A 27545-nucleotide genomic window follows, 5' to 3' on the forward strand; every position below is an offset into this window, starting at 1 on the left:
CTCTTCTAACACTGTTTACAGTGTACTTATGCTCACAGGTCCCAGTCAACTGAGAGAGTAAGAAACATCTCTACCCACGAGCAGCCCCACCCTCCTAGAACAGCGCTGAGGTTCCTGGATTAGCGCTCTTCCTTACAGCATAGTTATCTTATAAGCATCCTCATTTAATGTGACAGTTCTTATACATAAGAGAATTCACATTGGCATCATGCCCGCTTCTGTGAAAAGTGGGTCATCACCGAAGAAGTCTGGTGGATATGGGAAAATATAAAAATCTTTTGACCCCTTGGGAAGATGACTTGGCACCTGGTAAGTTGCTCAGGCCTGTCCCCACAGAAGTTATTTTCCCGGAAGTGGATTGGTAGGTGAAGCCAAGGTCAGCCAATAGGAATAGACATAAATGAGAAAGTGGATTATTCAGACAAAGGTGGATCTGGGGTCTCACTGTGGATATCTTCCCCATTGAGTGCAGCAGTGTTTTCAGGCTTGTTACCCATCATTTCTTTGTATTGACGTTTGAAGAAGCCACACTATGAAGGGAAATAAATCAGAAAATCTGGATAAAGGGGCAGAATGGGAAGTTGGGAGTAGGAGGAAGCTGAGACAGAAGGGAACTAAGTGGCCTTGTACTTGTGTGCTAGGATACTTATGTGAACAACAGTTACCACCGACTGAGTGTTTGCTGTGTGCCGAGCTCTGATCTGTACACATCATTCATAGATTCTGCATACGCTGGCCTCTTGTCTGTCTTGTTTCAGCCATTCTGTGATATAGGCATTGTTATCATTTCAAAAATGAGGAAACAGGCTCAGAGAGGTTGGGCAACTTGCCTGACATTAAACGAGTAAGAGCCAAAATGTGTACCTAGACCAGCCTGACTCCATTGCCTGAGTTCTTCCCTCTATACGATCCTATCTGTGGGAGGGCAGGGCTGGACGCTGGTCGTCTCAGGAGTGGGATGAAAACACTCACCTTGTACAGTAAGGCTGTGATGAGGGCCAGGAGCAGCAGTCCTCCCATGGAGCTGCTCACAAGGAGGGGCATGGGGCTGTAGACCTCATACTCTTCTAGCACCATCTCTACCTGATTTGGGGATTTGGGGGTCGGAAAGTATCAGGCCTCCCACATTCCCTTTTTTTTTTTGGACTGCATCAACAGCATGTGGGATCTTAGCTCCCCGACCAGGGATTGAACCCTCTCCCGCTGCATCCTTGCATTGGAAGTGTGGAGTTTTAACCACTGGACCACCAGGGAAGTCCCTCAGTTTCCCAGTCCTTAACTCCCTTCCTTCATCAGGCTCTGCCTTAAGAGGTGACATACAGAAGCCCTCATGGGCTTAGGGACGATTGTCCCATCCAGGGGCCTCCATCCCTTCTTCCTCTCTCCAAACTTGCAAGCCCTGCCCCGCCCCCCAACCACTCAGCATCACAGATTTAGCATCAGGAGCCCCCTGACCAGCCCAGCCACTGCCTACCACACGGTCATTACCTGGGCTCTCAAAAATGCCTCCTGTCCTGAAATCTGGGTGTACACGGATCTGTTGAATGTGACTTCAGCCATACTCACGACCAATGTCTTCTTCTGCAGCAACTGCAAAAGAGAGAGCTGGGAACTAGCTCTATAGGGGGCAGGGGGGCACGCAGGCAGCTCAGGGATAGAGAAACACCCTGGCCTAAGGGGGCACAGACACTTCAAGCCCCATCTGAGTCGAGGAAGGATGTACCTGGCTGGCCCAGCCGAAGCTGAGGTTGCCCTTCAGGATGAAGTCAAGTTCCTCCTGGATGCCGAAGGAGGGGATGTCACAGCGGAACCTCAGGCAGTCAGCGATGGAGCAGTCCTGGGAACAGGAGAAGAGTGAAGTTGAAGAGGATCTTCACTTAAGCAGGAACCACAAGCGAGAATGAAATCTAGCTGATTTGGGGATGGGGAATAGATAAACCATCAGAGGACATAAACATGGCTCTGAAGCTTAGCAGTCCATTTCCCGGGAGCCTCCAGTGCCCAGCTAGTCCTGCAGTGGGACCTTTCTCACCAGCACAAGACTGCTTGGCATCTGGGTCTGGAAGTCCGGCTGCTGGGGAGGTTCCCTCTCTGACACACAGGGGAGACTCTAGGGAAAGAGAGAAATAGCTACAGGATGATCCGCTGGTTGGAGGGTATGGGCATAGTGGGATCAGACTCTAGGGAGTGACGGAAGGCAGGTAGGCACCTGTGAAGGGGCCACCAATGCCACATCCCACACGACCACACCATTCAGCAGGATGGGGACCCAGAAATGAACGCTGATGGCCAGTTCACGCTGACTCAGGTTATTCACCTGCAGAAAACAGAGACAAAACATGACTGTGGTCCCTGGAGCATCCCAAGTCCCTCCCCTTTCCTGGCTCCAGCTTCCAGCTCTTCTCCATCCTTCCCCCACCAGCTCCCTACATCCCCACAGTAGGGACAGACGTGGATACTCCCTGGCCTCTCACACGATATCGATGCTCAGCTTCTCTTCTGCTCTTCTGGTCAGAAGCTGAAAAATTGAAGTACTTGGTGGATTCTTCTTGCCTGGAGAGAGAGAGGGCTTATGGGTGAAAAACAGCCCGGGGACCATCCTTGGTTGCACCTGCTGGGGAAGGGGCCCAGCAGGTGACCCAGGGGATCGGTGATGGTCCCCACGTGCCTGTGCAGCCTCAACTTTAGCCTCGGTCAGGGAGCTAGATCTCACATGTGCAACTGAAAGATCCTGCATGCCACAACTAAGACCCTGTGCAGCAAATAAATAAATATTTAAAGAGGGGGTATAACAATAACCATATCATAGACCTAATAGGAGGGTTGGGCTTCCCTGGTGGCTCAGATGGTAAAGAACCTGCCAGCAATGCAGAAGACACAGGTTCAACCCCTGGGTTGGGAAGATCCCCTGGAGAAGGGAATGGCTACCCACTCCAGTATTCTTGCCTGGAGAATTCCATGGACAGAGGAGCCTGGTGGGCTACAGTCCTTGGGGGTCACAAAGAGTTGGACATAACTGAGGGACTAACACTGCTACTAATAGAAGGGTTAAGTTATGTAAATACAGGTAAAGTACTTAAAACAAGGCCTGGCATGTCATAAGTTTATAAATGTAAGCTCTTATTGTGGGTTTTAGTGTTTTCCCATGGATAGAAGGGGAAATTCACACACAGAGTTTGGAAGGGCAATGACATTGCTTGACCCCCCCTCCCAGTTCCGCTAAAAATTGGTACGTCAGCAGCAGCAGCAAACTCTGTCCCATGGCAGTATTATAAGCTTATGACCAACTCTAAAGTCTCTGGAGTTTAGCCAGGTAGGTGAGGCTGTCTTGCTTCTGGTCTGGTCTGTCCCTGCTCCCTCCACCTCCACTTTCAGAGCCCAGAGCAGCAGCCGTTCACCTGCCTTTCCTGTGGCCTGCTGAGGCTTGTGCTCTTACAAACCACCCCTATAGTTTCGCACATCTCTGTTCTCCCCTGAGTTTTGTGAAAGCAAAGACCTTTCTTTGCTCTGTGTGGTCACAGACCATATCCTGTTCGAGACAAGCTCCCCACTTCAGAGTATTCAGAAAAGCCTCAGTTCTTAATCTAGTAGATCCAGTTCAGCGTATTTGTGTTTGGCACAAAGGCTAGAATTGGCTTCATGTTAAAGGAAGTCTACACCTTGGAGAGGGAAGAGAGGATGCATAGGGGTGGCAAGGTGTGTGTGTGTGTCCCACCAGCAGGTCAATTCATCAGAGGAGAACCAAGAATTATGGGATATGGTGGTGCAGTGGATAAGAATCTGCCTGCCCACGCAGGGGACACAGGTTCGATCTCTGGTCTGGGATGATCCCACATGCTTTGGGGCAACTAAGCCCGAGTACCACAATTACTGGGCCTGCCCTCTCGAGCTCGTGAGGCACAATGACTGAAGTCTGCACGCTCTAGGGCCTGTGAGCCCCTGTGTGTCAGCTACTAAAGGCCATTTGTCTGGAGCCTATGCTCTGCAACAAGAGAACCCACAGCAACTAGAGAGTAGCCCCTGATGTCCAAAACTAGAGAAAGCCTACAGGCAGCAGAGAAGACCAAGTGCAGCCAAAAATAAATAAACAAATAGCAAATAAATATAGCAGTAAAAAAAAAAAAAAAGAATTATGGGACATGGTGTGCTTAATTGCTCAGCTGTGTAGGACTCTTTTCGACCCTATGGACTGTATCCCACCAGGCTCCTCTGTCCATGAGATTCTCCAGGCAAGAATACTGGAGTGGGTAGCTGTTCCCTTCTCCAGGGGATCTTCCCAACCCAGGGATCAAATCCAGGTCTCGTGCATTGCAGGTAGATTCTTTACCGTCTGAGCCACCAGGGAAGCTATGGTGCTATGCTGTAAGGATATAGCTGATCAACAAGAATTTTCATGTGAGAAATCAGAGGGGCTAGCTTAGTTACTCATCCTCAAAAGAGCAGGCTGGCTTGCAGGAGGAGGTACTAGGTTTGGAAGAAGGTCCAAGGGGAGGACAGGGATTAAGTACCTGCTGATCACTGTGTAGACAGCATATTTCACTGGGAGCTCCAGCTGGGAGGTGGTCTTGTTGGATGTAGGTTTATTATTTTCACTGGAGGGAGAGAAGGGTGTCTGGTTGGGAAGGAACCCAGGAAGAGTCTCTGGCTGGAGCATGGAACAGGAGAGAGAGAGACACACCCTACCTGGCCTGAGCTCACCTGCTTATGTTGGCACTGAGATGAAACTTATCTCCTAAGGTGGCCTTGTAGGAGACATCAAATGTGACTATGAAGGTGCCCTGAGGGAAAAGAAAGAAGGGTTGAGGATGGGGAAGGCCATGGTGGAGAGAGGGAAGGAAATGGGGTCAGGAAGAGGGAGAAGAGCAATGAGAGTTGGAGGAAGCTCTGACCTTAATGCCCTCACGGAAGATGGGGTGGTTGATGCTACAGCTGCTGCTCTTCAGGCCCTCGTTTCCGGTGGGTACTGCCTCACATGCCAGGCGCAGGGGACGCTGACCAGGTTGCTTCAGAGGAGAAGGAATTTTTAAAAACTTATCCACATGCATATACAGACTGGATGCAAAACAGTGGTGGCATTGCAAAGCCGTAGGGGAAGCTCTCAGTAAATGGTTCTGGGAAAACTGGCCCATACAAAACAAGCAAACAAACGAACGAACAAACACTGGATCCCTACCTCACTCCATACATTAGAATAAATCCCAACTGAATTAACAACTTAAATGTAAAAGGCAAAATCATAAATCTCTTAGAAGATAATAGAGGGGAAGGTCTTTATAACCATAGAGTAGGGAAGTACTTCTTAAACATGATACACACATAAAATACTAAATACAAAGGAAAAGTTTGATAAAAATCAACCACAATCAAATTAAGACCATCTAGGGAAGGAAAGCCAGTTAATCCTAGAGGAAATCAACCCTGAATGTTCATCGGAAGGACTGATGCTGAAGCTCCAATACTTGGGGCACCTGATATGACAAGCTGACTCATTTGGGAAAGACCCTGATGCTGGGAAAGCAGAAGTGGGTAGAAGAGGATGAGATGGTTAGATAGCATCACCAACTCAACAGACATGAATTTGAGCAAACTCCCAGAGATAGTGGAGGACAGAGAAGCCTGGTGTGCTGCAGTCCATGGGGTTGCAGAGTCAGACACGCTGTAGTGACTGAGATCTAGACAACAAACGTGGTCCCCAGTGGGGAGAAGAATGAAGGGAGGAGCATACAGATCAGGTGTCAGAGATGCAGACTACCATTTATAAAATAAATAAGATGCAAGGATATATTATGCAGCACAGGGAATATAACCAGTGTTTTATAATTTTAAATTGAATGTAATCTATAAAATACTGAATTGTTATCTTGTACACCGGAAATTAATATAAGATTGTAAATCAACAGTACTTTAAAAGTTTCAGAAAAAAGGAACATACAATATATTTCCTTATGGCAGAAAGCGAGGAGCCTCTTGATGAAAATGAAAGAGGAGAATGAAAAGGCTGGTTTAAAACTCAACATTCAAAAAACAAAGATCATGGCATTTGGTCCCATTACTTCATGGCAAATAGAAGGGGAAACAATGGAAACAGTGACAGACTTTATTTTCTTGGGCTCCAAAATCACTGCAGATGGTGATGCAGCCATGAAATTAAAAGACACGTGTTCCTTGGAAGAAAAGCTATGACCAAGCTAGACAGCATATTAAAAAGCAGAGACATTATTTTTCTAACAAAGGTCCATATAGTCAAAGCTATTCTTTTTCCAGTAGTCATGTATGGATGTAAGAGTTGGACCAAAAAGAAAGCTGAGTGCGGAAGTATTGATGCTTTTAAACTGTGGTGTTAGAGAAGACTCTTGAGAGTCCCTTGTACTGCGAGGAGATCAAACCAATTAATCTTAAAGGAAATCAGTCCTGAATATTTATTGGAAGGACTGATGCTGAAGCTCCAATACTTTGGCCATCTGATGTGAAGAACTGACTCATTGGAAAAACCCTGATGCTGGGAAAGACTGAAGGCAGGAGAAGGGGATGACAGAGGACGGGATGGTTGGATGGCATTGCCGACTCGATGGACATGAGTTTGAGCAAGCTCTAGGAGTTGGTGATGGACAGGGAAGCCTGGTATGCTGCAGTCCATGGGGTTGCAAAGAGTCGGATACGACTGAGTGACTGAACTGAACTGAACTGAACACGTTTCCATTTATATAAAGTTCAAATATTGGCAAAACTCAACAGCGTAAGCTAGGGATATATTTATGGGTGGTAAAGAAATACAAGGAATTGAGTATTACAAAGCAGAATAGTGATTACCTTTGCAGAGAGTATGAGGTTAGGATGAGGAAAGTTATATAAAGGGCTTCTGGAGGTGCTAGAAGTGCTTTATTTCTTTTCTTTCTTTTTCTTTTTATTAATCTTTGGACTTTGCCATGCAGCATGTAGGATCTTAGTTCCCCGACCAGGGATTGATCCCCTGCCCCCTGCATTGGCAGCACAGAGTCTTAACCACTGGACCACCAGGAAAATCCTCCCCATCTTTTAAATTTATTATTATTTTAAAAAATCCTTTGGAGTGCTTTATTTCTTCATCTAGATGTTAATTGCACAGATTTTTGCTTAATATTTAGTTATTAAACTATACATATGCCCTGTGCACTTCTCTCTTTGTGTGTGTTGTATATTTCATCATAGAAAAAATTAAAGGAACCTATTATAACCTGGAGCAGGAGAGAGGTCCCAGCCACTGAAGCCCAAGGGAGCTGTTTACCTGGGTTGCTAACGTGCGTCGATAGGACAGCCCTGCTGGATAGTAGAAGCTGATCACCGTTCCATAGGAATCCTCGCCCTCATTGGACACCATCACTGCAAGATTGAGCTCCAGGGAGCTCCCCACCACCAGGGTCTCCAGCCTGAACAAGGAAGGACAAGATTGGAAGAGAGACTCCGAGGAAACAGGTTGGAATTGAATCAGGAGTGGGGGCAGGGCTGTGGGAACGCATGAGCTACTTGCTGATGACCTTCCCGTCAAAAGCACTTCTTTGTTAGAAGGAGAGGCAAAGGGAAACACAGGGACTTCCCATCCTATGAGGATGGGAGCCTCCAAAGCTTTAGTGTATGGCTATGAAAGGAGACAGAGCACACTCACCCTAAGAAGCTCAGGTTGACACTGAGGTCCCCTTCACAAAGGTGATCTTGCCCACAGTTCTTCTCAAAGGGGAGCTGCAGCAAAACAGTACATTCTCTTCCCATCCGTGTCTCAATCCATCCCCAGTCTCATTAGGAATACCAGTCAACACTGAGCATTACTGAGCGCCCACCCTGTGCTAGACTCTGTCCTGGCACTCACTGTCCTAGACTCTGGCAAGGAGGTGGGGCAGACAATGCGAAAGGGGCAGTTAGGATATAAGAGAAAGAGAAGACAAGGTCCTTGGCTTCAAAGAACGTAACGTTTAGTTGAGGAGTCAAATTCAACTGGAACAAGCGTTCAGCAAACATTATTAACAGTCAACAATGAGACAGGTTCTGCACTCAGAAAGGTGGCAACTGCAGGTGAATTAGACATGGTGCTTCTTACATTCAAGGAACCTACAATCCCGAGGGATCCACAGAAGTAGAGGCAGATGGCTATCAGTCCAGTCACGTGGTATTTGGCCTGGTATCACCATGACACAGTAGGAGGCCAGAGAAGAAGTGATGTGCTGAGCAGTGGTTTTCGAAAGAGAAGCAGATAAGACTGGGGCTCTGGGGATGACGAGATCTTTCAGGTAGAGAGAAGATGTTTTTCCAAATAAGAAATATGACATGCAGGAAGGATATAGAAATCAACTGCCAAACCATGTCTTCATCTGTTTATTATGCTGCCCTTACTAGGAACACTATGAGCAATTACAGGTATCTGTAGTCACTTGACAGGGCCTCCTCTTGAAAACAGAAAGGAACTGTAACATGAAAAAGAAAGACAGACAACATGGACAAAGACATAGAGGTAGAAAGGAGAAAAGTTGGGGGACTTCCCCAGCAGTCTAATGGTCAAGACTCCATGCCTCCTGTTATATGACACAGGGGGCTCGGGTTGGTGCTCTGTGATGACCCAGAGGGGTGGGATGGGAGGGCTGGAGGAAGGCTCAAGAGAGAGGGGATCTATGTATATTTATAGCTGATTCATGTTGTACAGCAGAAATCAACACAACACTGGAAAGCAATTATCCTCCAATTTAAAAATTTGCATCTGACTAGAGATGATCCTGCGGAGAAGGCGATGGCACCCCACTCCAGTACTCTTGCCTGGAAAATCCCATGGATGGAGGAGCCTGGTAGGCTGCAGTCCATGGGGTCGCTAAGAGTCGGGCACGACTGAGCGACTTCACTTTCACTTTTCACTCTCATGCATTGGAGAAGGAAATGGCAACCCACTCCAGAGTTCTTGCCTGGAGAATCCCAGGGATGGGGGAGCCTGGTGGGCTGCCATCTATGGGGTCACACAGAGTTGGACACGACTGAAGCGACTTAGCAGCAGCAGCAGCAGAGATGATCGTGAAGTCACTCAGAAAAAGACAGACACCACCTGATATCACTTATATGTGGAGTTTAAAATATGACCCAAGTGAACCTATCTACGAGACAGAAACAGAATCAAGAATATAGAGAACAGACTGGTAGTTGCCAAGGGGGAGAGAATGGAGAGGGTTGCATTGGAGTTTGGGATTAACAGATGCAAATTGGTATATACAGAATGGATAAACACCAAAGTCCTACTGTATGGCACAGGGAACTATACTCAATATCCTGTGATAAACCATGATGGAAAGGAATATGAAAAACATGCATATGTATGTATAACTGAGTCGCTTTGCTGTACAGCAGAAATTAACACAACATTGTAATTCTACTGTGTGTGTGTGTGCGTGCTAAGTCACTTCAGTCGTGTCCCACCCTTTGTGACCCCATGGACTGTGGCCCTCCAGGCTCCTCTGTCTATGGGATTCTCCAGGCAAGAATATTGGAGTGGGTTGCCTTGCCCCTGTCCAAGGGATCTTCTCAACCCAGGGATCGAACCCTCGTCTTCTACATCTCCTGCACTGGCAGGCAGGTTCTTTACCACTAGAGCCACTTGGGAAGCCCAATTCAACTATATCTCAAAAAAAAAAAAACAAACAAGATTCCATACTCTACTGCAGGGGGTGCAGGTTTGATCCCTGGTCAGGGAACCAAGATCCCATGGGCCAAGTGACATAGTCAAAATAAAAAAAAATTGATAAATAAATTAAAATTTGGGTTTAAAAAAATAAAAGAAAAAGTTCAAAGGGTCTGCAGAATGAGAACCAGAGAGTTTATGTTGGGGCAAAGTGGATAATCAGCCAAGATGTGGGTAAGGCTACATGCTGGGCCGGGCTGTGGGAACAGGGCGGAAGCATGTTAGATGTGATGTGGTTTCGTGGGCACCTGGGAGCCACCCTAGGTTCTTCAGCACACAGAGACACAGCAAGAGTCAGCACGTCCCTGGGACTTCCTAGGAAGACTCACAGAGGCTGTGAAGAGGTCCTGGGAGCCCACAGCCAGCACGGGGCGGAGGTTCTGAGATGAGGCGATGGGCTCCCCAACCAAGGAGAAGTTGAGTCGCAGGATAATGGGGTTCACCATGTCCTCCACACAGTCCTGGAGAAGAAGGAGCTTTAAAGAACCTGCTTCCTCCTCCTTACTGGCTACCCCGGTGAGGTTTCTCCTCCACCACATCCACGCCGTGGAAAGCCGGTTCCCTAGCCCCAACTTTCTCCTCTCCCACCCCAGGCTCCCCGCCTTTCCTGCCTCATTCAAGAGGGAGTGGAGGTGTCAGAGGCTGGCCCTGGGCTCCTTCTTCCCTCTCCCAGAACCCACAGTCCTCACTGGTATAAGCAGCTTCATGGAGTCACAGTGCTCTCCCAGCCCCAGGGTTTTTCTTCGAGTCAAAGTCCAGTTCTTGGTCTCACCAAAAACAGCACGAGAAATCAGCCGACCTGGATCCAATGCCAGATCGTATGTGACAGAGCTTTGGACGTCACCTGAAGCAGAAGGGATGGAAGACGAAAAGTGAGAGAAACGCGAAGATTCTGTTTTCATTTTTTCATGCAATGGAGATTCGCTGAGCAGTTTCTGTGGGCCACGAACTGTACCAGGTGCTGGGATACAGGTGGAGAAGATGAAGAAATATGGTCCCTGCCCTCGGGAGCTCCCAGCCTAGAAATGGAGACCAGCACGAAGGACATAACATCATAGTGTGATCCCTGCAAGGGCCAGATCCTCAGTGGTACCAGAGAAGGCTTGCTAACTCAGATCTGGCGATCAGAGATGCCTTCCTGGATGGACCTTGTCTGAGCTCTAACCTAGAGGATGAGCAGGGGTCAGGTGAAAAGTGGGGAGGGGAAAATCCCATATTTGGGGAACAGTGGCTAAGACCAGAAGGGAGAGGGAGGCTGGTACATTAATTAAAAACTATACTGAGGAGGGCTTCCTGGGTAGTTTAGTGGTGAAGAATCTGCCTGTCAATGCAGAACACACAGGTTTGATCCCTGATCTTGGAAGATCCCACATGCTGTGGAGCAACTGAGCTCATTCGCCACAACTTCGGAAGCCCTAATGCCCTAAAACCTGTGCTCCACACCAAGAGAAGCCTCTGCACTGCAACTAGAGAAAAGCCCACACAGCAAGGAAGACCCAGCACAGCCAAATATAAATAAAAAATTTTTAAGTGTATGGATGGAATTCCCCTGCAGACCAGTGGCTAGGACTCCATGCTTTCACTGCTGGGGGCCAGGAGTTTGACCCCTGATCAGAGAACTAAGATTTAGCAAGACCCTTGGTGTGGCCAGAAAAAAAAGGGGGTGGGGAGTGCTTGGAGTAAGGGAGGCTGGAGAGGCAGAGGGGCCAAATTAGTGGGGTCACAGTGGGCAAGAATTTTAGTCTTTATAAATGCAACATGGGAGCGGGTGAGGAGAGGTGAACTGTGTTCAGGACCAATCAGGGTAACTACACCCAGTGCAGAGTGGGTGGGAGGGAGCAAGAATAGCCGTGGACACAGCTCAAAGTGGGCTGGATGGAGAAGCCTTGTTCTCTGGCAAGGTGGAAAAGAGGGCAGACCTCCGATGTATCCTGGAGAAGGAACCTAAAGGCCTGGGCGTGGGAAGAGGGAGGGAGAAGAGCAGTTGGGTGGATGTGGAGGTGAGATCGGGGTTCCTGGCTCCATTCTGCCCTGAGGATAGGGCTGGGTAGGGGCGCCTCTGGGAGGTAAGGGTCTGGTCTACCAGGAGGAAGCTCACCTAGGCGATCCTGTGAGCTTTTGTGGATGGTGAGACAGACTGTGGCTTGTCCAGCTTCCGTGGTGGTGGTCAGCTCATCCCAGCACTGATACACAGCCTTTGTCACCTCCGGGGGTGTGAATTTCATAGTCACGTTCACCTTCAGCACCGGCAGGCTCCTGAGGGTGCATGAGGGGCTGAGGACCGGCCTCTGGCCTCCGGCGGGGAAAACGAAGGAGGGGGCAGCTTGGTGAATCAGACGCAAGCGGCAGGCAAGGGGGGAGGGGGGAGTTGTCACCTGAGCAGTAGCGCATGTCCCTGGGCCCCCACAGCAAGGTCCACCAGTCCATCCTGTGTGAGGTCCTGACCCCCACTCAGCGAACGCCCGAAATAATGGAGCCCCAGGGAGAGCTGGGAGCCTGCGATCCGCTGGCCAGAGAGAGAAAAAAGAAGTGCAAGTTAGGGGAAGGGGATGGGAAAGGTTTGAGAAGGAAAATTTGGAAAGGACACTGAATAGAGTAGTTAAAGAGAGGGGAGGGGACATCCCTGGTGGTCCAGGGGTTAAGATTCCACGCTTCCAGTGAAGGGTGCACAGGTTTGATCCCTGGGTGGGGAACTAAGATCCCACATGTCACAGGGCACAGCCAAAAATACAATAATAATAAAAAATAAAATTAAAAAAAAGAGGAGAGGAGTGGAGAGCAAACAAAATGAGGTCCCCAGGGTCCCCAGACAGAGATCGGAGCACTTTTGGTCCAGTGAAGACCTTGAGGATGCAAGTTAATGACAAAATCAAAGCATAATGAAGACAGCATAACAGATTCATTTACTTGTCCTCTGTACGTTCATTCATAAATATTGGAGGAATGGACAGCTTAGTGCTGTCCTCGAGTTATCTTTACAAGAAGTCAATGGAATTTGCTGATCCTTTTATGTTTCACAGAAGGAAATCAAGCTTCACAGAGGTTAAGTCAGTCACTTGCCTAAACCTGCACAGCCCACAGGGCTGGTCAGGCATTTGACCTGGGGCCTGTGATCTCTTAACCACTAAGCTGCCCACACAGTTTGAAGTCTGTTTGGAGTCAAAGGAGAGAAGAGAGAGCCTTTGTGCTTAGCTGGGCCAGCGGCAATTCAGGGAAATAAAACACTAAAAGGAGCAGGGGAATGGTCACTGCCAAGACTGGGACAGGAGGTGGCATCAGTGAACCTAAGACACGGGAGAGGGGATGAACAGAACAGGTTGAAGGCTGGGGAGCCTCACCTGGCTGTGGGAGGGGCTGATGCCCAGTTCTGAGGTTCCGTGAAACAGGTACACAGCACCCTGGTTCTCCTGCTCTCCCGGAGCCCCAATGGCCACATCCGCCAGCCTGTCCCCATTCACATCTCCCAGCACTGTCAGGGCTGCCCCAAAGCGGCTCCAGGGGTGGCCAGGCTCCCCTCGCAGGACAGCATCACACTGCCACTTAGTCCTCTGCAGAACGGAATGGTGTCAGGGCTCACCCACAGCCAGACCCCACCCAGCCCGGGTCTCATCACTACTCACCCCCCGGGGAAATGGGCACACGGACACCTGGCCCCCCTGGGTCTGCTCGTAGAAATGAGGGGCCCCAATGAGGACCAGGTCAGAGCTTCTATCTCCATTCACATCTACGGAGCAGAGGGAGGCCCCAAAGTAGGAGCCGATCTGGAAGGCAGAGTTGGGAGTCATCCTGTCTGCCCTCTGCCAGGGTCACGCCCTGGGCCAAGTCCTGCCTCTCCCCAGACACCAACACCTCCCCCAGAGGCCCTGCACCCCTTCCTCTCCTCCTTCTCTGCCCCTGGAGACCCCCTCCACACTCAACCTGGGTCCCTGTGACTTCAGCCTGCGGCCTCCATTGCATGGACACCTGGGTGAAGAGGACCACCTTCCCGGTGTGCTGATGGCGGGGGGCCCCCAGGATCAGGCTCTGTGTCCCCCTCCAAAGGGCCAGCTCTGTGGAGTAACCTGAAGGGGCCAGGGTCAGCACCAAGACTTCCCCACCCCTGTCCCCTCATCCCCCACCCCCGGAGCCCCTGTCCTTCCCAGGCAGCCCATCTTCTGCCCAGTCCCCAACCACAGCCTTGTCTCACCCAGATACGAGTCCCTCATGTCCACGTGCTCCTGGGACATGTTAATGAAGGTGGGGTTCTTATTTTGGGGGTACAGGAAGGCACCTCCAGACCAGCTGAAGCTCCCCACAGCCCCCAGAACTGGTCCATCCTGGGAGAAAAGAAAGGATTCCAGGGGTGAGCAGGTGGGAAGAAGACAGCCTATTCTGAAGAAATGCCTGCCGCTGACCCCGCCCACTCATCTGGAATTCTCTCTTGTCACTTCTAGCTCTCATCAGCAGCCTCGTGTCCCTGACTCCTACATCTCTCAGTCTATCCCCACTGCCACTGTCAGCGCCACCCCAGCGCCTCTCACCCACTGTCCTTTCTGCCTCCTCGCTTGTTCTCCTCTGCTTCATCTACCGTCCCAGAGTTGGGCTTTTTAAACCTAAATGTGCAGCCACTACCCTGCTGGCAAACCAAAGTGACTCCCTGTCATCAAACCCCCGGGGGTGGCATTTAGCATCCTTCGCAATCAAGTCTATGGAGTTACCCTGTGTTCCAGAACACACCAACCCTCTGACCTGGACACTCCTCTCTCCTTTTTCTGGGACTCAGCTCCTCTCTCTGGAGGAGTCAACCTCAAAGTTACGTCTGTGAGATGTTCCTGGCTCCCTCAGAAAGTGCTAGGCATTTCCTCTTCTGAATACTTTGTTTATTGCCTTTTCAAACTCTTGATTATGGCTAACTTAGGACATATACAAAAGTCAAAAGGAACGTGTAATGAACCCATTAGTACCCGTGACCTAGCATCACTGATTAACTCATGACAAACCTAGTTCCATTTCTCTGTCCCCCTCAATTGCCCTCAAAATTATTCTGGGTAAGGGGCTTCCCTGGTGGTCCAGGAGCTAAGACTCTGCACCCCAAATGCAGGGAGCCAGGGTTCATTCCCTGGTCAGGGAACTAGATCCTACATGCCACCACTAATACCTGGTGCAGCCAAATAAATACACCAATAAACATTATTCTGGATAATATCCTTCTGGATATTTTGAACACATACCTCCTTTCAGACAACTGTCTGTCTCTATCATTATTTTGAACTGAACTGATCGTCACTTCTCTGGTCTTTGTGGTCTGGTCTTTCTCAACCTTTCAGCCCTCTCTCCATGCTGCCCCTAGCTCCCTTTGCTCTGGCTGCGCTGGCCCTTCTCTCATTCTAGTGTAGTAACCCCATTCCTGCTTCAGGACCTTGGCACCTGCTGTTTCCTCTACCTGGAGCAATTTCTCCCTAGATATTTCCAGGCCTCACCCTTTCTCATCATTCAGCCTCAGTAGTTATTCCTTAGCCCTCCTCTGATCACCTCTCTTCTTCTATTGCAGTGCTTAGCACCATCTGAAAGTCTCATTTCTTTGTTTTTTTATCATCTCCTCCCACTAGTTATGCATTCCAGGAAAGCAGGGACCTCAGCTATCCCATTCTCTGCTGTGCTTCTAGCACCTATATTCACTGCCTGCGTGTCTCTCCCAGACTAGACAGTGAGCTTGAGGATTGAGTCCACTTTCTTGTTTATTCTGAGTCCCGGCTCCCAGCCCCAGGCTGGTGCCTGAAACTCTTAATCAAGCACACGCTCCACCCACCATTGTGAGGATGGAACTGAAGCCTTCTTGAGACATCTCATGCTGGAAGGAGCTACTTGTCCTCGACTGTGTTCCTGTGGGGGAAATGGGTCATTCAGGCTCCCAGAGACCTAGAGACGGTGAGGATTCAGAGCAGAGAGAGGAGAACGTGGTTTGGGGCTTGGGTTCTGGGTAACGATTCGGGGCGAGCTAGAGTAGGGATCCAGAAAGAGGACTCTTGGACTGCAAGGAGATCGAACCAGTCAATCCTAAAGGAAATCAACCCTGAACGTGCACTGGAAGGACTGATGCTGAAGCTCCAATACTTCGTCCACCTATGTGAACAGCCGACTCATTGGAAAAGACCCTGATGCTGGGAAAGATTGAGGGCGGGAGGAGAAGGGGGCGACAGAGGATGAGATGGTTGCATGGCATCACCGACTCACTGGACATGAGTTTGAGCAAGCTCCGGGAGATAGTGAAGGACAGGCAAGCCTGGAGTGCTGCAGTCCACAGGGTCGCAAAGAGTTGGACATGACGGAGCTACTGAACAACAACAACACGGGTAGGGACAGATCCTCCAGACTGTGGGGGACAGCTGAATCTCGGCTCTTTCAGTTCCGACACCCAAACTCACTCCCCATTTACCCTCAACTGCAAAGATCTTCTCCTGAAGCTGCTTTTGGATGCTGCTGAGTGCTGCAAAGCTGTCCACCTTGAACACATGGTCCTCCGAAGGCATGGAGCCAATGATTTTCAACTCCTCCTTGGCAGCGTGTGCCTGGAAAGCATCTCCCACCTGTGGCAGAGAGGCACATGAGGAGGAGGGGCCCGCCAGCCCTTCTACCTGGGGGAGGTGAAGGCTGAGTCTGGGGGAGCCAGGAGGAAGGCACGTACCCCAATAGCGTAACGGATGATGTTGGCTTTCTCTGCCTCGGGGATGACGTCTTTGTATTCCAGGGGGTCTTTAAATTTCTCCCCATCTGTGATGACAATGATGATTTTCCTGGCACTCTTACGGGCCCCATTCTTACTGTGAAATAGTTCTCTCCTGTCAAGGAAGAAAGGGGGATAACTCTACTGAGATTCTGGGAAGCATTCATTTGCAGCACCAGAAGCTCCTCTGGAGAGACCGCGGAGGCCTGGTACCCTGAGACTCAGGCATGTTAAGTCATCGATTCATAGTGACAAAAATTACTGGCCCCAGCATCTAAGCCGTTTTCTTCCTGGGCCACCTGATCCCCAGTATTGGGCAGGCACGCAGTAGTACATAGAGAGCAAGAATGGAGGAGGGATGAGGAAGAGAAAGTAGCTGAGTGGGGAGAAAGGCCCAAAGAAGACACTTGGCAATAATTCCTGAGTCCAGGGAGGTAAAGAGGAGCTGCATTTTTTTTTTTTTTTTTAAATAAAATCCACAGCCGTTTATCTCCGACTTCTTGGGCAGAAGCACTGCGCTGTTATCTCGTTTAATCCTTCCAACCAAGTTGTGAATTTATCCTCATTTCACAGTTTTCCAAGACTTAGAAAAAGCCTATTACTCCAACGGTGACCCAGGTAGCAAGCCGGGAGCTAGGTTGGGAACCAAGAAGCAAACCCAAGTGGGCTCAGAGTCCAGCCAATCCAAAGCCAGGCAAAGAGGAAACACACCGCAAAGGAGTCCTCGCCCTGGCTCAGGGGATTGCAACCAGCGAGGGGACCAGAAACACTCCAGGAAGACTCCGCCTGCGCTTCCCCGTGAGCCCTTTCTCCAGATCCTCCTTCAAACACTAGAAAGGGCTGGGCAGACCCAGCGCCAGACAGCGGCGGGGAAGCATTTTATCTGCAGGTAGCGGGGTCGGAGCTTACACCACTTTCCGGATGCCGGTGGCTGTGAAGGTCAGACCATTCAGCTGGACGATGGGATCCACCAGGCTCTGAGAGCTCCGGCTGGTCCGAAATTGGTTGAAGGTGAAATGGGTCTTCATAAGGTTTGAATATTGCATCAGCGAGAACTGTGAAGGCCAAGAAAAGGGCCCTGGAGCTCAGGAGTTGTTTTTGTGTGTGTGTGTGTTTTTTAGTAAATTTTAAATTTTGGAATAACTTTGCACTTAGAAACCATGTTCCATGTGATTTTGAGGCCTGACAAGTATATATTGAAACCCAGAAAAAGAAAACTGGAAAATCAAAGCTAAATATTGCTTCTTTCATGGTTTACAAAGAATAACCTTGCCGACTACCATATTTGTTAAATTTAGATTAAAAAAATTTTTATAATATGCAAAATCAATTTGAAGTCTATATTTCCTTGTTTCTCAAGAATTAATGGACTTCCTAGGTGGCTCAATGGTAAAGAATCCACCTGCCAATGCAGGAGACTCAGGAGACGCTGGTTTGATCCCTAGGTCGGGAAGATCCCCTGGAGAAGGAAATGGTAACCCACTCCTGTATTCTTGCCTGGGAAATCCCATGGACAGAGGGGCAACAAGAATTTACACACACACACACACACACACACACACACACACATATACACACACACTGGTTACTGGGAAATAAAATAATAAGATAAATCATGAGTTATATGGAAAACATGATAAAGAAATCATCAATTATTTGGCCAAGTTACCTTCAGTCAAATTTCACAGCAAAATTATTAGATATTCCTTTCAATGTATTTAAATAGCAAAAACCTATTTCCTGTGACACATGGGGACATAGTAAATGTGATGGAGGAACCTCCTCTCAGGTCAGGTCTCCAATTGGCCCTGCATGGGGACCATGCCTTGACCTTGGACCGTAGCTTCCTCAAGGCACAGGCCTATCGATCCTGCCCCCAGTGACGCCAGGCAGCCTCCCAGGTTGACCTTCCCAGAGGTAGACCCTCCCCCATCCTACTCCCCAGGCCTCAGAGGACCTAGTCTTCACCTGCGTGTGGGTGCCCTTGGACCGGTCCATCACAGCTCTGACGAAGTTCTTCATCCGTTTAAAGTCGGTTTGGTCAATGCTGCCAGAGCCATCAATCAAGAAGACGATGTCAATCTCTTGATTTGGACACTCTGCAGAGAGGGGGAGAGGAATCAGAAACACATGTTTGAGGGGACTTCCTTGGTGGTCCGGTGGTTAAGAATCCTGCCTGCCAATGCAGGGGACATGAGTTTGATCCCCGATCCGGGGAGATTCCATATGCCTCGGGGCAACTAAGCTGTGCACCACAACTCCTAAGCCCATGCACCCTAGGGCCTGTGCTCTGCAACAAGAAAAGCCACTGCAGCGAGAGGCCTGCACACCGCAACTGCAGAGTAGCCCCTGCTTGCTGCAACTAGAGACAGCCTGCGCGCAGCAACAAAGACCCAGCTCAGTCAAAAGTAAATAAATAAATTTAAAAACAAGAAACTCATGTGTGGGTCCCAGCCACTTCCTGGGGCCCAGAAACCCTTTCTGCTCCACAGAGTCAAGGGGCCATTTTTGGCACAGGGACCAATCCCCACACTATCCACAGAGGAGGTCCAAATTTGTTGTCTCAGCCCCTTCTCCCTTTAGCAGACTCCTTGTTTCTCCCCTCCTCCCACAAGGCTTACAAAAGGGGAGAAAGAAGTAGAGCATGGGGGCGGGGTGGGCTCCTCACTCTGTTAGTCAATAAATATTTATTGATTACACATGTCAGAGATACTGTGGCATTCGTGTGTGTGTGTGTGTGTGAGCACGCACACGTGCGCTAAGTTGCTTCAGTTGTGTCCAACTCTTTGCGATCCTATGGACTGAATGTAGCCCAGCAGGCTCCTCTGTCCATGGTATTTCCCAGGCAAGATACTTAAACATTGCCGTTTCCGCCTCCAGGAGACATTCCTGACTCAAGGATTGAACCCCTGTCTCCTGCTTGGCAGAGGGATTCTTTACCATGTAACCACCTGGGCACCCACACAGGATTATCGCAAAGATAAAAAGAATGGATATGTCAGCGCTGCTCTCTCCATTCGTCCCACCCTCTCCTTCCCGTGCTGTGCCCTATACAGCACAGGGAGCTCCTAGAGGGGTGGGATGGGGGAGCGGGAGGGAGGCTCAGGAGGGAGGGGATATATGATCACACACAGCTGACTCACTTTGTGGTACAGCAGAAACTAACACAACAATGTAAAGGAGTCCTACTCCAATTTAAGAAAGGAATGAATACGGACCTGAGGTACTTAAGACAGGGCTTGGCGCCCCATAAGGGATAGGTGTTATCACCATCACCACCACATACCAGGCATTTTTCTGTGCCCAAGGACACACCTGGAACACATGTTAAGGTGTGCTCCCAAGACCTGTCCCCCATCAGGATGGACGTGCTCATTCCCAGCTGTAGGGAGTTGGCTGTCAATGGCTCCCGATGGAGTTCCTCCCTAGTGTCACCCTACTCAAAAGGGAGGTGTCTTGCCCAAGGTTACACTTCCTGCTCCAGGGGGCAACCTGTACCCAGCCATGCTCCAAGCTCCCGGTGGGGCGGCTGAGGCCTCTCACAGTCTACCCTCTCCATCTACTACTCAGTCCTGCTTCCCTCATACTCTCATGGGGGTTGCTCCTGAGAATATTCTCAACGGAGCCTCAGAGTCCGTCTCTAGGGAAATCTGATTGAAGGCCAGAGTTTTATAAAAAATCTCATTCCTGCCCTTGTGGAGTCCACACAGTAGTGGAGAGACACAGCATATGCACATGAAGAAATAAGACATTTCAGGCTGTCCCCAGACTTACGTAGGGGGTTGTGGTCTCCGTGCAAAACCCAGCTGATGCCTTTACCAGCACCCCACATCCTGTGTTGGTCTCGGGGTGCTAAGAGATCAGGCCACCACAATGTTGAGGTGTGAGGCAGAGCTGTGGCAGCCGGCCTCAGGTCACTGAAGCAAAAATGCCTTCTCCCAGCTCCTCACTCCTCCCCCACCCTGCCTGCTCAACCAGTATCACCAGTGCTGAAAAGAAATGGAAGAATGAAAGGTCACTTTCCTCCCCGCTTCCTTGGAGACTAGGAAATCCAGCCACCCACAGGGCAGGCTGAGTGTGTGCTCAGGTGCTCCCAAGCTGGGTAGCTGGTGTTCTCTGTAACCATATCTTGTACTCATACCCACTTTTTTAGCTGCATGACAAAATCCTCCTCCCCCTCCACATGCTCTCTCAGACCAGGCCTGTGGCCAGTGCCCTTGAAATGTCACTTCTGTTTCTTGCTCTTTTTATTGTATCCCACAGCAGGCACCTGGCTGTAGCTGATTGCCTTCTGGAAAAAGAACCAAGCCAGTCAGGCAAGGTTGGTTCAAGCTCTGGGCTCTGCCACTTCCTAAAGTGGAAACTCATCTCTCTGAGCCTCAGTCTTCTCATCTATAAAATGGGGATCATCCTGGCCTCCACGAGGATCTTATGAGGACCTAGAAGGGGATGCACACCCAGAACCCAGTACCCAGCACTGCCTGGTGCACAGTCCTTCCACATCTATTCAAACCTGCCTTGTCTGCACCAGTTTTACACATGTATGTCCCATTTTCATCAGACATCACACTCATAAGCCCCAGAAACAACTAAGAGAAGACATTTACCACTTAGCGTTCAAATCCACCTCTCCTGCCCTGCTGCACAGACATCCCCGGTGGGGCCTGGGACCCACAAGAGTCTTTGCCACTCTCTCTGTCCCCTCTGTAGACTCTGCTCTCACAACTTTGTCTGGGGGCTATTACTGCTGCTGCTTCACTTTTGGCTAAAAGCCCACGACGTCTGGGTTTCTGTTTTCTCTGGGCCAAAACATATGCCTTGGGACTCCCCTGGTGGTCCCATGGTTAAGAATCTGCCTGCCAATGCAGGGAACATGGGTTTGATCCCTGGTCGGGGCGGTAAGACCCACATGCTGTGGGGCAACTAAGCCTGTGTGCCGCAGCTCCTGAGCCCAAGCTCTACAGCCCATGCTCCGCAAAAAGAGAAGTCACTGCAGGGAGAAGCCCACACATCACAACTAGAGAGTGACCCCTACTCACTGCAGCTAGAGAAAGCCTGCTTAGCAATGAAGACCCAGTGCAGCCATAAATAGATAGATAAGTAAACAACAGCAACAAAACATGTGCCTTGTGCGGTCCCTGGCTCTCACTGGGGGCCCATTGTTTCCTCTGATGCCACGCACAGGGTTGTTTATCTGTGCCTTCCTCCTGGTCCAAACAGATAGTCTTCAGTTAGAAAATCAGTCATAAAGGCAATCACATACACATGCCAGGCTGGAGTCTAAGCACTTAGACATGTATATTAAATCTTTTAAATCCTAATAACCACCTCAATTATTAAGTTCCATTTTACCAATGAGGAAACTGAGGCCCAGGGAATGAAGCCACTTGCTCAAGGACACAGAAGATGAACTTGTAAAGACTGACCCTCAGAGGACTTCACTGGTGGCCCAATGGTTACGAATCTGCCTTGAAATACAGGATACTTGGGTTCAATCCCTGGTCTGGGAAGATTCTACATGCCTCGGAGCAAGCCCATACACCACAACTACTGAAGCCCATATGCTCTAGAGCCCGGGAGTTGCAACTACTGAGCCCCTGTGCTGTAACTACTGAGACCTGTATGTGCTCTAGAGCACGTGCTCTGAAACAAGAGAAGCCACCACAATGAGAAGCCCTCCAACTGCAGCTAGAGAGTAGCCCCTGCTCACCACAACTAGAGAAAGTCTGTGTGCAGTAATGAAGACTCAGCACAGCCATAATTTTTTTAAAAAGGAAAGAAAGAAAGGAAAAAAAAAAAAGACTGACTCTCAGAGAGAGAGACTGCTGCAGGGCCCGCCTAGGCACCATTCTCTGTGGGAGACATCAGTGCTGGCAAAACTGTGCCTCACACTCCCCGTGATCAGGTCCTTTTCTGCCCTTGTAAGGGGAAGAGTGAGTCTGGGTGTGTCTTGGCAGACTAGCAGAATGCCCCAGGACTGCCTCCCTCTTGGATTCTTGGATCTATGGTCCTCACCTCACGTTTTCACCACCCAAAACCCTTCCTCTGGAAACCAGGAGGTACCCCAGCACCTGCTGGCTGATGTGGGACCCTCATGCCTCCTGCAGCAGCACCCTGAGGCTCCTTCCTGCCCCGTCAGAGTCATCATGGCTCGCCCAGCTTAGGGGGTCCCGCTGCAACTACACTTCCTGTTGGGCCAGACTGTGCCCCCAGCCCCTGCTGAGCTTGCTGAGCCCTCTGGGAGGGCGCCCGGGGCACAAGAGGCGCAGGAAAACAAAGACCTAGAAGGTGGAGACCCAAGTTTCATGCTCTGCTCGCATGAGTGGTTCCAGTACACGCTCCACCCAGAACTGGCATCTCTGGGGGACCTACCTGGCAGGGCGGCGGGGACCGTCCGGATGATCTGCAGGTGGGAGCTCAGCAGGAGGCAAGTGCCTTTTAGGTACATGTTCTCCCCACAGGCTTTGTGCACGGTCGGGCCGCAGGCCTGGGGGCAGAGGCCTGTGTGGGTGAGGGGGCCCCCATAACACTCCCCCGCCTTTTCCCTCAGCCCCAGCCTCCTCTCCCCCCCAACCCCCTGTCAACCTATTTCTCCCTCAAGACCCTCCAGGACCCAGAAACACTCACCAACAGCTGGGAGAGATGGGTGGAGGCCGCCAGGGACAGGCCCAGGGACATGTCCACAGCCTCTGAGGTGGCTGAGAGGGCAGACACACAGGGTCACACCCATGGGTACACCCTCACTTGGGGGCACAGTCCGGGCTGGAGGCTGAGGAGGGGGCAGTCCTGTGTAGGAGGGTTGAAGGACCCAATCCCTGGGGCGAGTCACTCACTGTTCAGCGAGATGGGCCGACACCGACGGGTGGCAGGCGTGCAGTCGTACAAACGTCCTGTTTTGTTGACTGTGACCACCTCCAAGGGGGCTCCCACCACGAGTCTGGAGGTACAACCAGGACAGACAGTCGCAGGAGGGGTGGGGGCATGGGGTGCTTTGGGTGAAGAAGTGTCATGGGGAAGTGAGATTTCACGAGGGGAGCTCTCGGCCTGGGACTGTATGAGGCTACTCAAAATCAGGGCCTGAGCCTAACCCACAGAGGCTGAAAGGCCATGCTGGGCTTTCTGTTTGCCTGTTTGGGTACATGTGCATGTATATAAATATACGTGTATTTGTGTATGCAAATAGTTGTGGAGTTTGTATGTGTGTGTTTTAACATTCGCCCAGAATAAAACTATTCAGAACAAAAAATAGCATTTCCCAACCACAAGTCAGTGCAGTTTGTCTCCTAGGAGCCATCATTCTGAGAGAGCCATTATTCCAAGAAATAGGTCACCTCAAGTTAAATGGAAAAATGTCCTGAAGCCAATAGATAATTCTGTAATTAATTGGACTATTTATTTATTTACAATTTTGTTTATTTATTTGGCTGCTCCGGGTCTTAGCTGCAGCAATGTGGGATCTAGTTCCTTGATCAGGGATTGAACCTGGGTCCCCTGCATTGGCAGCATAGAAGCCTTAGCCACTGGACCACAAGGAAATTCCCAAACTGGATAATTTAAATATGATAAACAATTTAATTTAAAGCAGCTGTATCAGAAACTGCTTCATATCATTTATATTCATTTATAAATGCAACTATTTATTTGCAAAACACCTTGGGAGGAGAGAATTTTTTAATTTGGAAAAATGTTCTCATTACCAACAAGCTCACTATTCAGATGAGGGAACTAGACAAATACTAATATATTTTAACTGATTAGCCATGCAAGACTTGTTGAATTGGCATTTAAAGATTCATTCTAGAGGACCATTCCCTTATGGAAACCTGAAATCCTTGTTTGTCTAAGACTTGAGGATGACACTGAATCAGGTGGTTGGAGATGTAGCCATTTGGTTTCTTCTGGCACAATCGGGTAAATAAACTTTTAGTCTTAAACTATTGACCTACAGGGTTTTTTTTTTTACCCCAACCCATTCCTTACATGTCAGCTCAACCTTTTCATTATCACTCAGCAGAAACCAGGAAAAACAGTAGCTTTGTAGCAATCAGAATGTCATCCAATATATATTATATACTTGGTTGGAAAGTCACTCAGTTGTGTCCGACTCTTTGTGACCCCATGGACTAAAGTACTGGTGAACAGCAGATAATCAAGTTTCATTTTTGAAAAAAATAGGGCCTGAACACAAATTGATGGTAAGTGGGACAGAAGCTGTCTGGATTTGTTGGGTGTTGTGTGGTCGTGTGGGGCTCAAGGGAAGCCAGTGGGGGGATGTGCTGGAGAGATTCTACATCTTGTTCTAAGTGGTTGTTACCTGGATACACATATGTGAAAAATTTATTGAGTTGGACCTTCTAGATTCGTGCATATCAATCTCTGTGTTATATGTCAAAACAAAGAAAATAAAACTCTAGGGCCTGACATCTGCTTCCATGTCCTCAGCCTGCCAGTCGAGGAAGAAGGAGGAGGGATGTACATTTAGGACTCAGTGACCTCTGTGTGCTTCTTGACCTTCTTGGCTAACTGAAACTTCCTGTGCTCTCAGGGTCATTGCCAGTGCCACTGCCTCTGTGAAGTCCTCCTGGAGTTCCGTCCTGGGTTTGACATCTCCCTTCCTGTGGCTCCCAGACTTTGGTTATGCTTGCATCACATTGTGACTTCAACTCCTTGGGTCTCTGTCTCTGGGACCCAAGAATGTGCCCTTCTGGAGGCAGCGTGGGTACATAATTTGCTGATCCCAATGCAAAATAAAATTATGAGGCCTCCCTCCTGTTCTTGGAAAAAAGATTTTATCTCCCTTTCTTCTACAGGCCCTCTCTGCTGTCCTGGTGTTTCCTATTTGCTATTTAGTGTCACACTCCTTCATACACCAGGAATACAGCATAGATCCTTAGAGGCTGGGCAAGCCAGGTACAGCAGACCCTAACCTTGCCCGCCTCATGCAGGTGTTGTGGACAGGTTTGTAGCCCACGCTGCCCTTCCTCCAGGTAGTAGGAATCAAAATGCCAGCCTGCAGGCCAAGGGGGCGGAGTTGAGGAAAGTGGGCGGGGCCTACCTAGATCTGTCAAACTGGACCACGCTCTGGCCAAAGCCGGCTCCGTCCTCTCGGAAGACCAGGGGCTCCTCCACATCCAAGTTGAATCCATGATAAGAAGCCAGGCCTGAGGAATACGTGGAGATGGGGGTGGGGAGAACAGTCAGAGAAGCTCCTTCTCCTTTGGACCCCTGACTTCTCGGGGTCTTGACACCCACCACGCTCAGCCCTGATTCCCCATCTGCCCGGGAGAAAGGCATTCTTATCATTGCCACCCATGTGGTTCCCATGTCTCCTCCTCCCTTAAAAATAGTCTAATTACAATACAGAGGGCAACCATCCAGAGAAATGCCCCTCACCCACAGTCTGAAATTAGGCCAGTCACCTCCTGGTAGGTTAGACAGAGCAGAATATCCCTTAAAGATAAAGTGACCAGTACAATTTATTGTCTAAACTGGGACCTCCCAAGAGGGGAGGGGGCACCATTAATAATTACACCAGGGACATTGGTACTGCCTCCAGGCAAACTAGGGTGTATGGTCATTCCATTTAAAAACTGTCCTGCTCCATCTTCCCATTAGGCTTGGGGAACAGACTTAGAATTCTGTGATTTATTATTTGTCATTTTGTATTCTCCATGTCCTTGTTCCTGGTGCCAGGCTCTAGGAGGACAAGGACAGCCCCACCTGCCTTGTCTTGGCACCTGGAACAGTGCCCAGCCCTAAGCAGGTGACTTTAGCATTTACTGACTGACTCTGAACCACACAACATGTCACTGACACAGCCAGGATTCCAACTCCCTCTCCCTTGGGATTCTTGACTCGTCCCAGTGGCTAAGCTAGAAAGCCCCAGGGGAAGACACTTTACATTTCAAGAGCTTTTCCCAACCCCTTCTCTCCCAATCAATCACCTTTCCTCTCCATTCGTCCTAGAAGCCTGGTTGTCTCTGGATGGAGGAGCTGCCTCCAGCCCCAAGAGTAGGGAAGCTTTAAGGAGACCAGGCATCAGCACAGGCAGGGACAAGGAGGATCCAGACACCTGAACCCTGGGGCTCTGGGCAGAGGCCAGATGTTTAGGGTGCTGGTCCTTACTGGGGCCACATGCAAGGGAGCCTCACGTCCGACATCTTCCTCACAAAGGGTGATTCTATTCCTAGTCTGGAAGCGAGACTTCCTCTGGAGAGGAAGGGAGACAGAAGCCATGGGCAACCTGGAGAGCAGCTCACCTTCCACCCAAGCATAACCTGTGAGCCTACTTCCCTCAGCTTTGCCCAGCTCCTGCCCCTCCCCAGATTCCAAGCCATTCCTCCCACCACACCAGACTGGACAGGAGTCCTCTCCTTTTACTTCAGCTCCTCCTGCCTGGCCTACCAGGCAGAGACCACTGCTCGCCCAACCCACAAGAAGGCTTCTCACAGCCCCGAGGAGCCCCACTCACCAGTCAGGAACAGCACAACTGCAAAGGCCATCCCCAAGCAGCTCATCAGAGAAAAAGAGGAGGGAGGGCTGGCAGCAGAGCACTGGAGGGTGCTCAGTGTCTCCGGGGGAGTTAAAATAACGAGTCAGGGCTTGACGTGGCAGGAGGAAGGCTCAGTGAGGAAGTACTTGGTTATTTATAAAAAGGCGGGGGCCAAAGACACCTTGGGGCAAAGCCCCCATACTCCTTCCCATTCTACGTCCAGGGAGTTGGCTTCCCTGGCTGTCCCAGACCACCCTCCCCTGGCCCTTGAGACCCACTTGATGCCCAGGGTCCTGGGAACTCTCTGGGGCCTCAGGAATCGGGCTACATATGAGTGGAAGAGGCAGGACAGAGGGCTGCAGAAGACCCTCTGCATGGACATGAGCCTGGAGAAGAGCAGACCACTGCCTGGGTACTTGGGGGGGCTGGAGCATGGCTGAGGGTGTTGTTTAAAGAATCAGAGCCCAGGGAGTTCCCTGTGGTCCAGTGGTTAAGACTTCACACTTCAAATGCAGGGAGTGAGGATTCGATCCCTGGTTGATGAACCAAGATCCCACACGCTAGGCGGCACGGCTAAAAAATACTTAAAAAAAAAATTTTTTTTTAAAGAATAAAGAAGCACAGCCCAGCAAGAGGAGAATGGACAACCAAACTGGTAA

At 49.8% G+C, this 27545-nt stretch overlaps 1 protein-coding gene across 1 annotated transcript; it reads right to left on the bottom strand.

The window, feature by feature from the left end:
- On the bottom strand, positions 1-27001 carry LOC102394511 (integrin alpha-D). The gene is made up of 30 exons (XM_025274750.3): positions 26866-27001; positions 25450-25555; positions 23228-23331; positions 23022-23092; positions 22767-22881; positions 18363-18493; positions 17304-17449; positions 16356-16509; positions 16107-16257; positions 15480-15553; positions 13878-14007; positions 13610-13752; positions 13312-13452; positions 13030-13239; positions 12067-12197; positions 11790-11947; positions 10381-10535; positions 10021-10152; positions 7643-7716; positions 7265-7406; positions 4890-5003; positions 4699-4778; positions 4509-4592; positions 2475-2553; positions 2210-2317; positions 2033-2110; positions 1724-1837; positions 1489-1590; positions 973-1083; positions 1-530 (listed from the first exon to the last, which is right to left on the bottom strand). The coding sequence occupies exons 1-30, from the start codon at positions 26909-26911 to the stop codon at positions 414-416; spliced, it is 3501 nt and encodes a 1166-aa protein (XP_025130535.3). The 5' UTR covers positions 26912-27001; the 3' UTR covers positions 1-413.
- Between the last annotated feature and the right edge of the window lie 544 nt (positions 27002-27545).

This window comes from Bubalus bubalis, chromosome 24 (genome assembly GCF_019923935.1).
Source record: "Bubalus bubalis isolate 160015118507 breed Murrah chromosome 24, NDDB_SH_1, whole genome shotgun sequence".
NCBI lineage: Eukaryota > Metazoa > Chordata > Mammalia > Artiodactyla > Bovidae > Bubalus > Bubalus bubalis.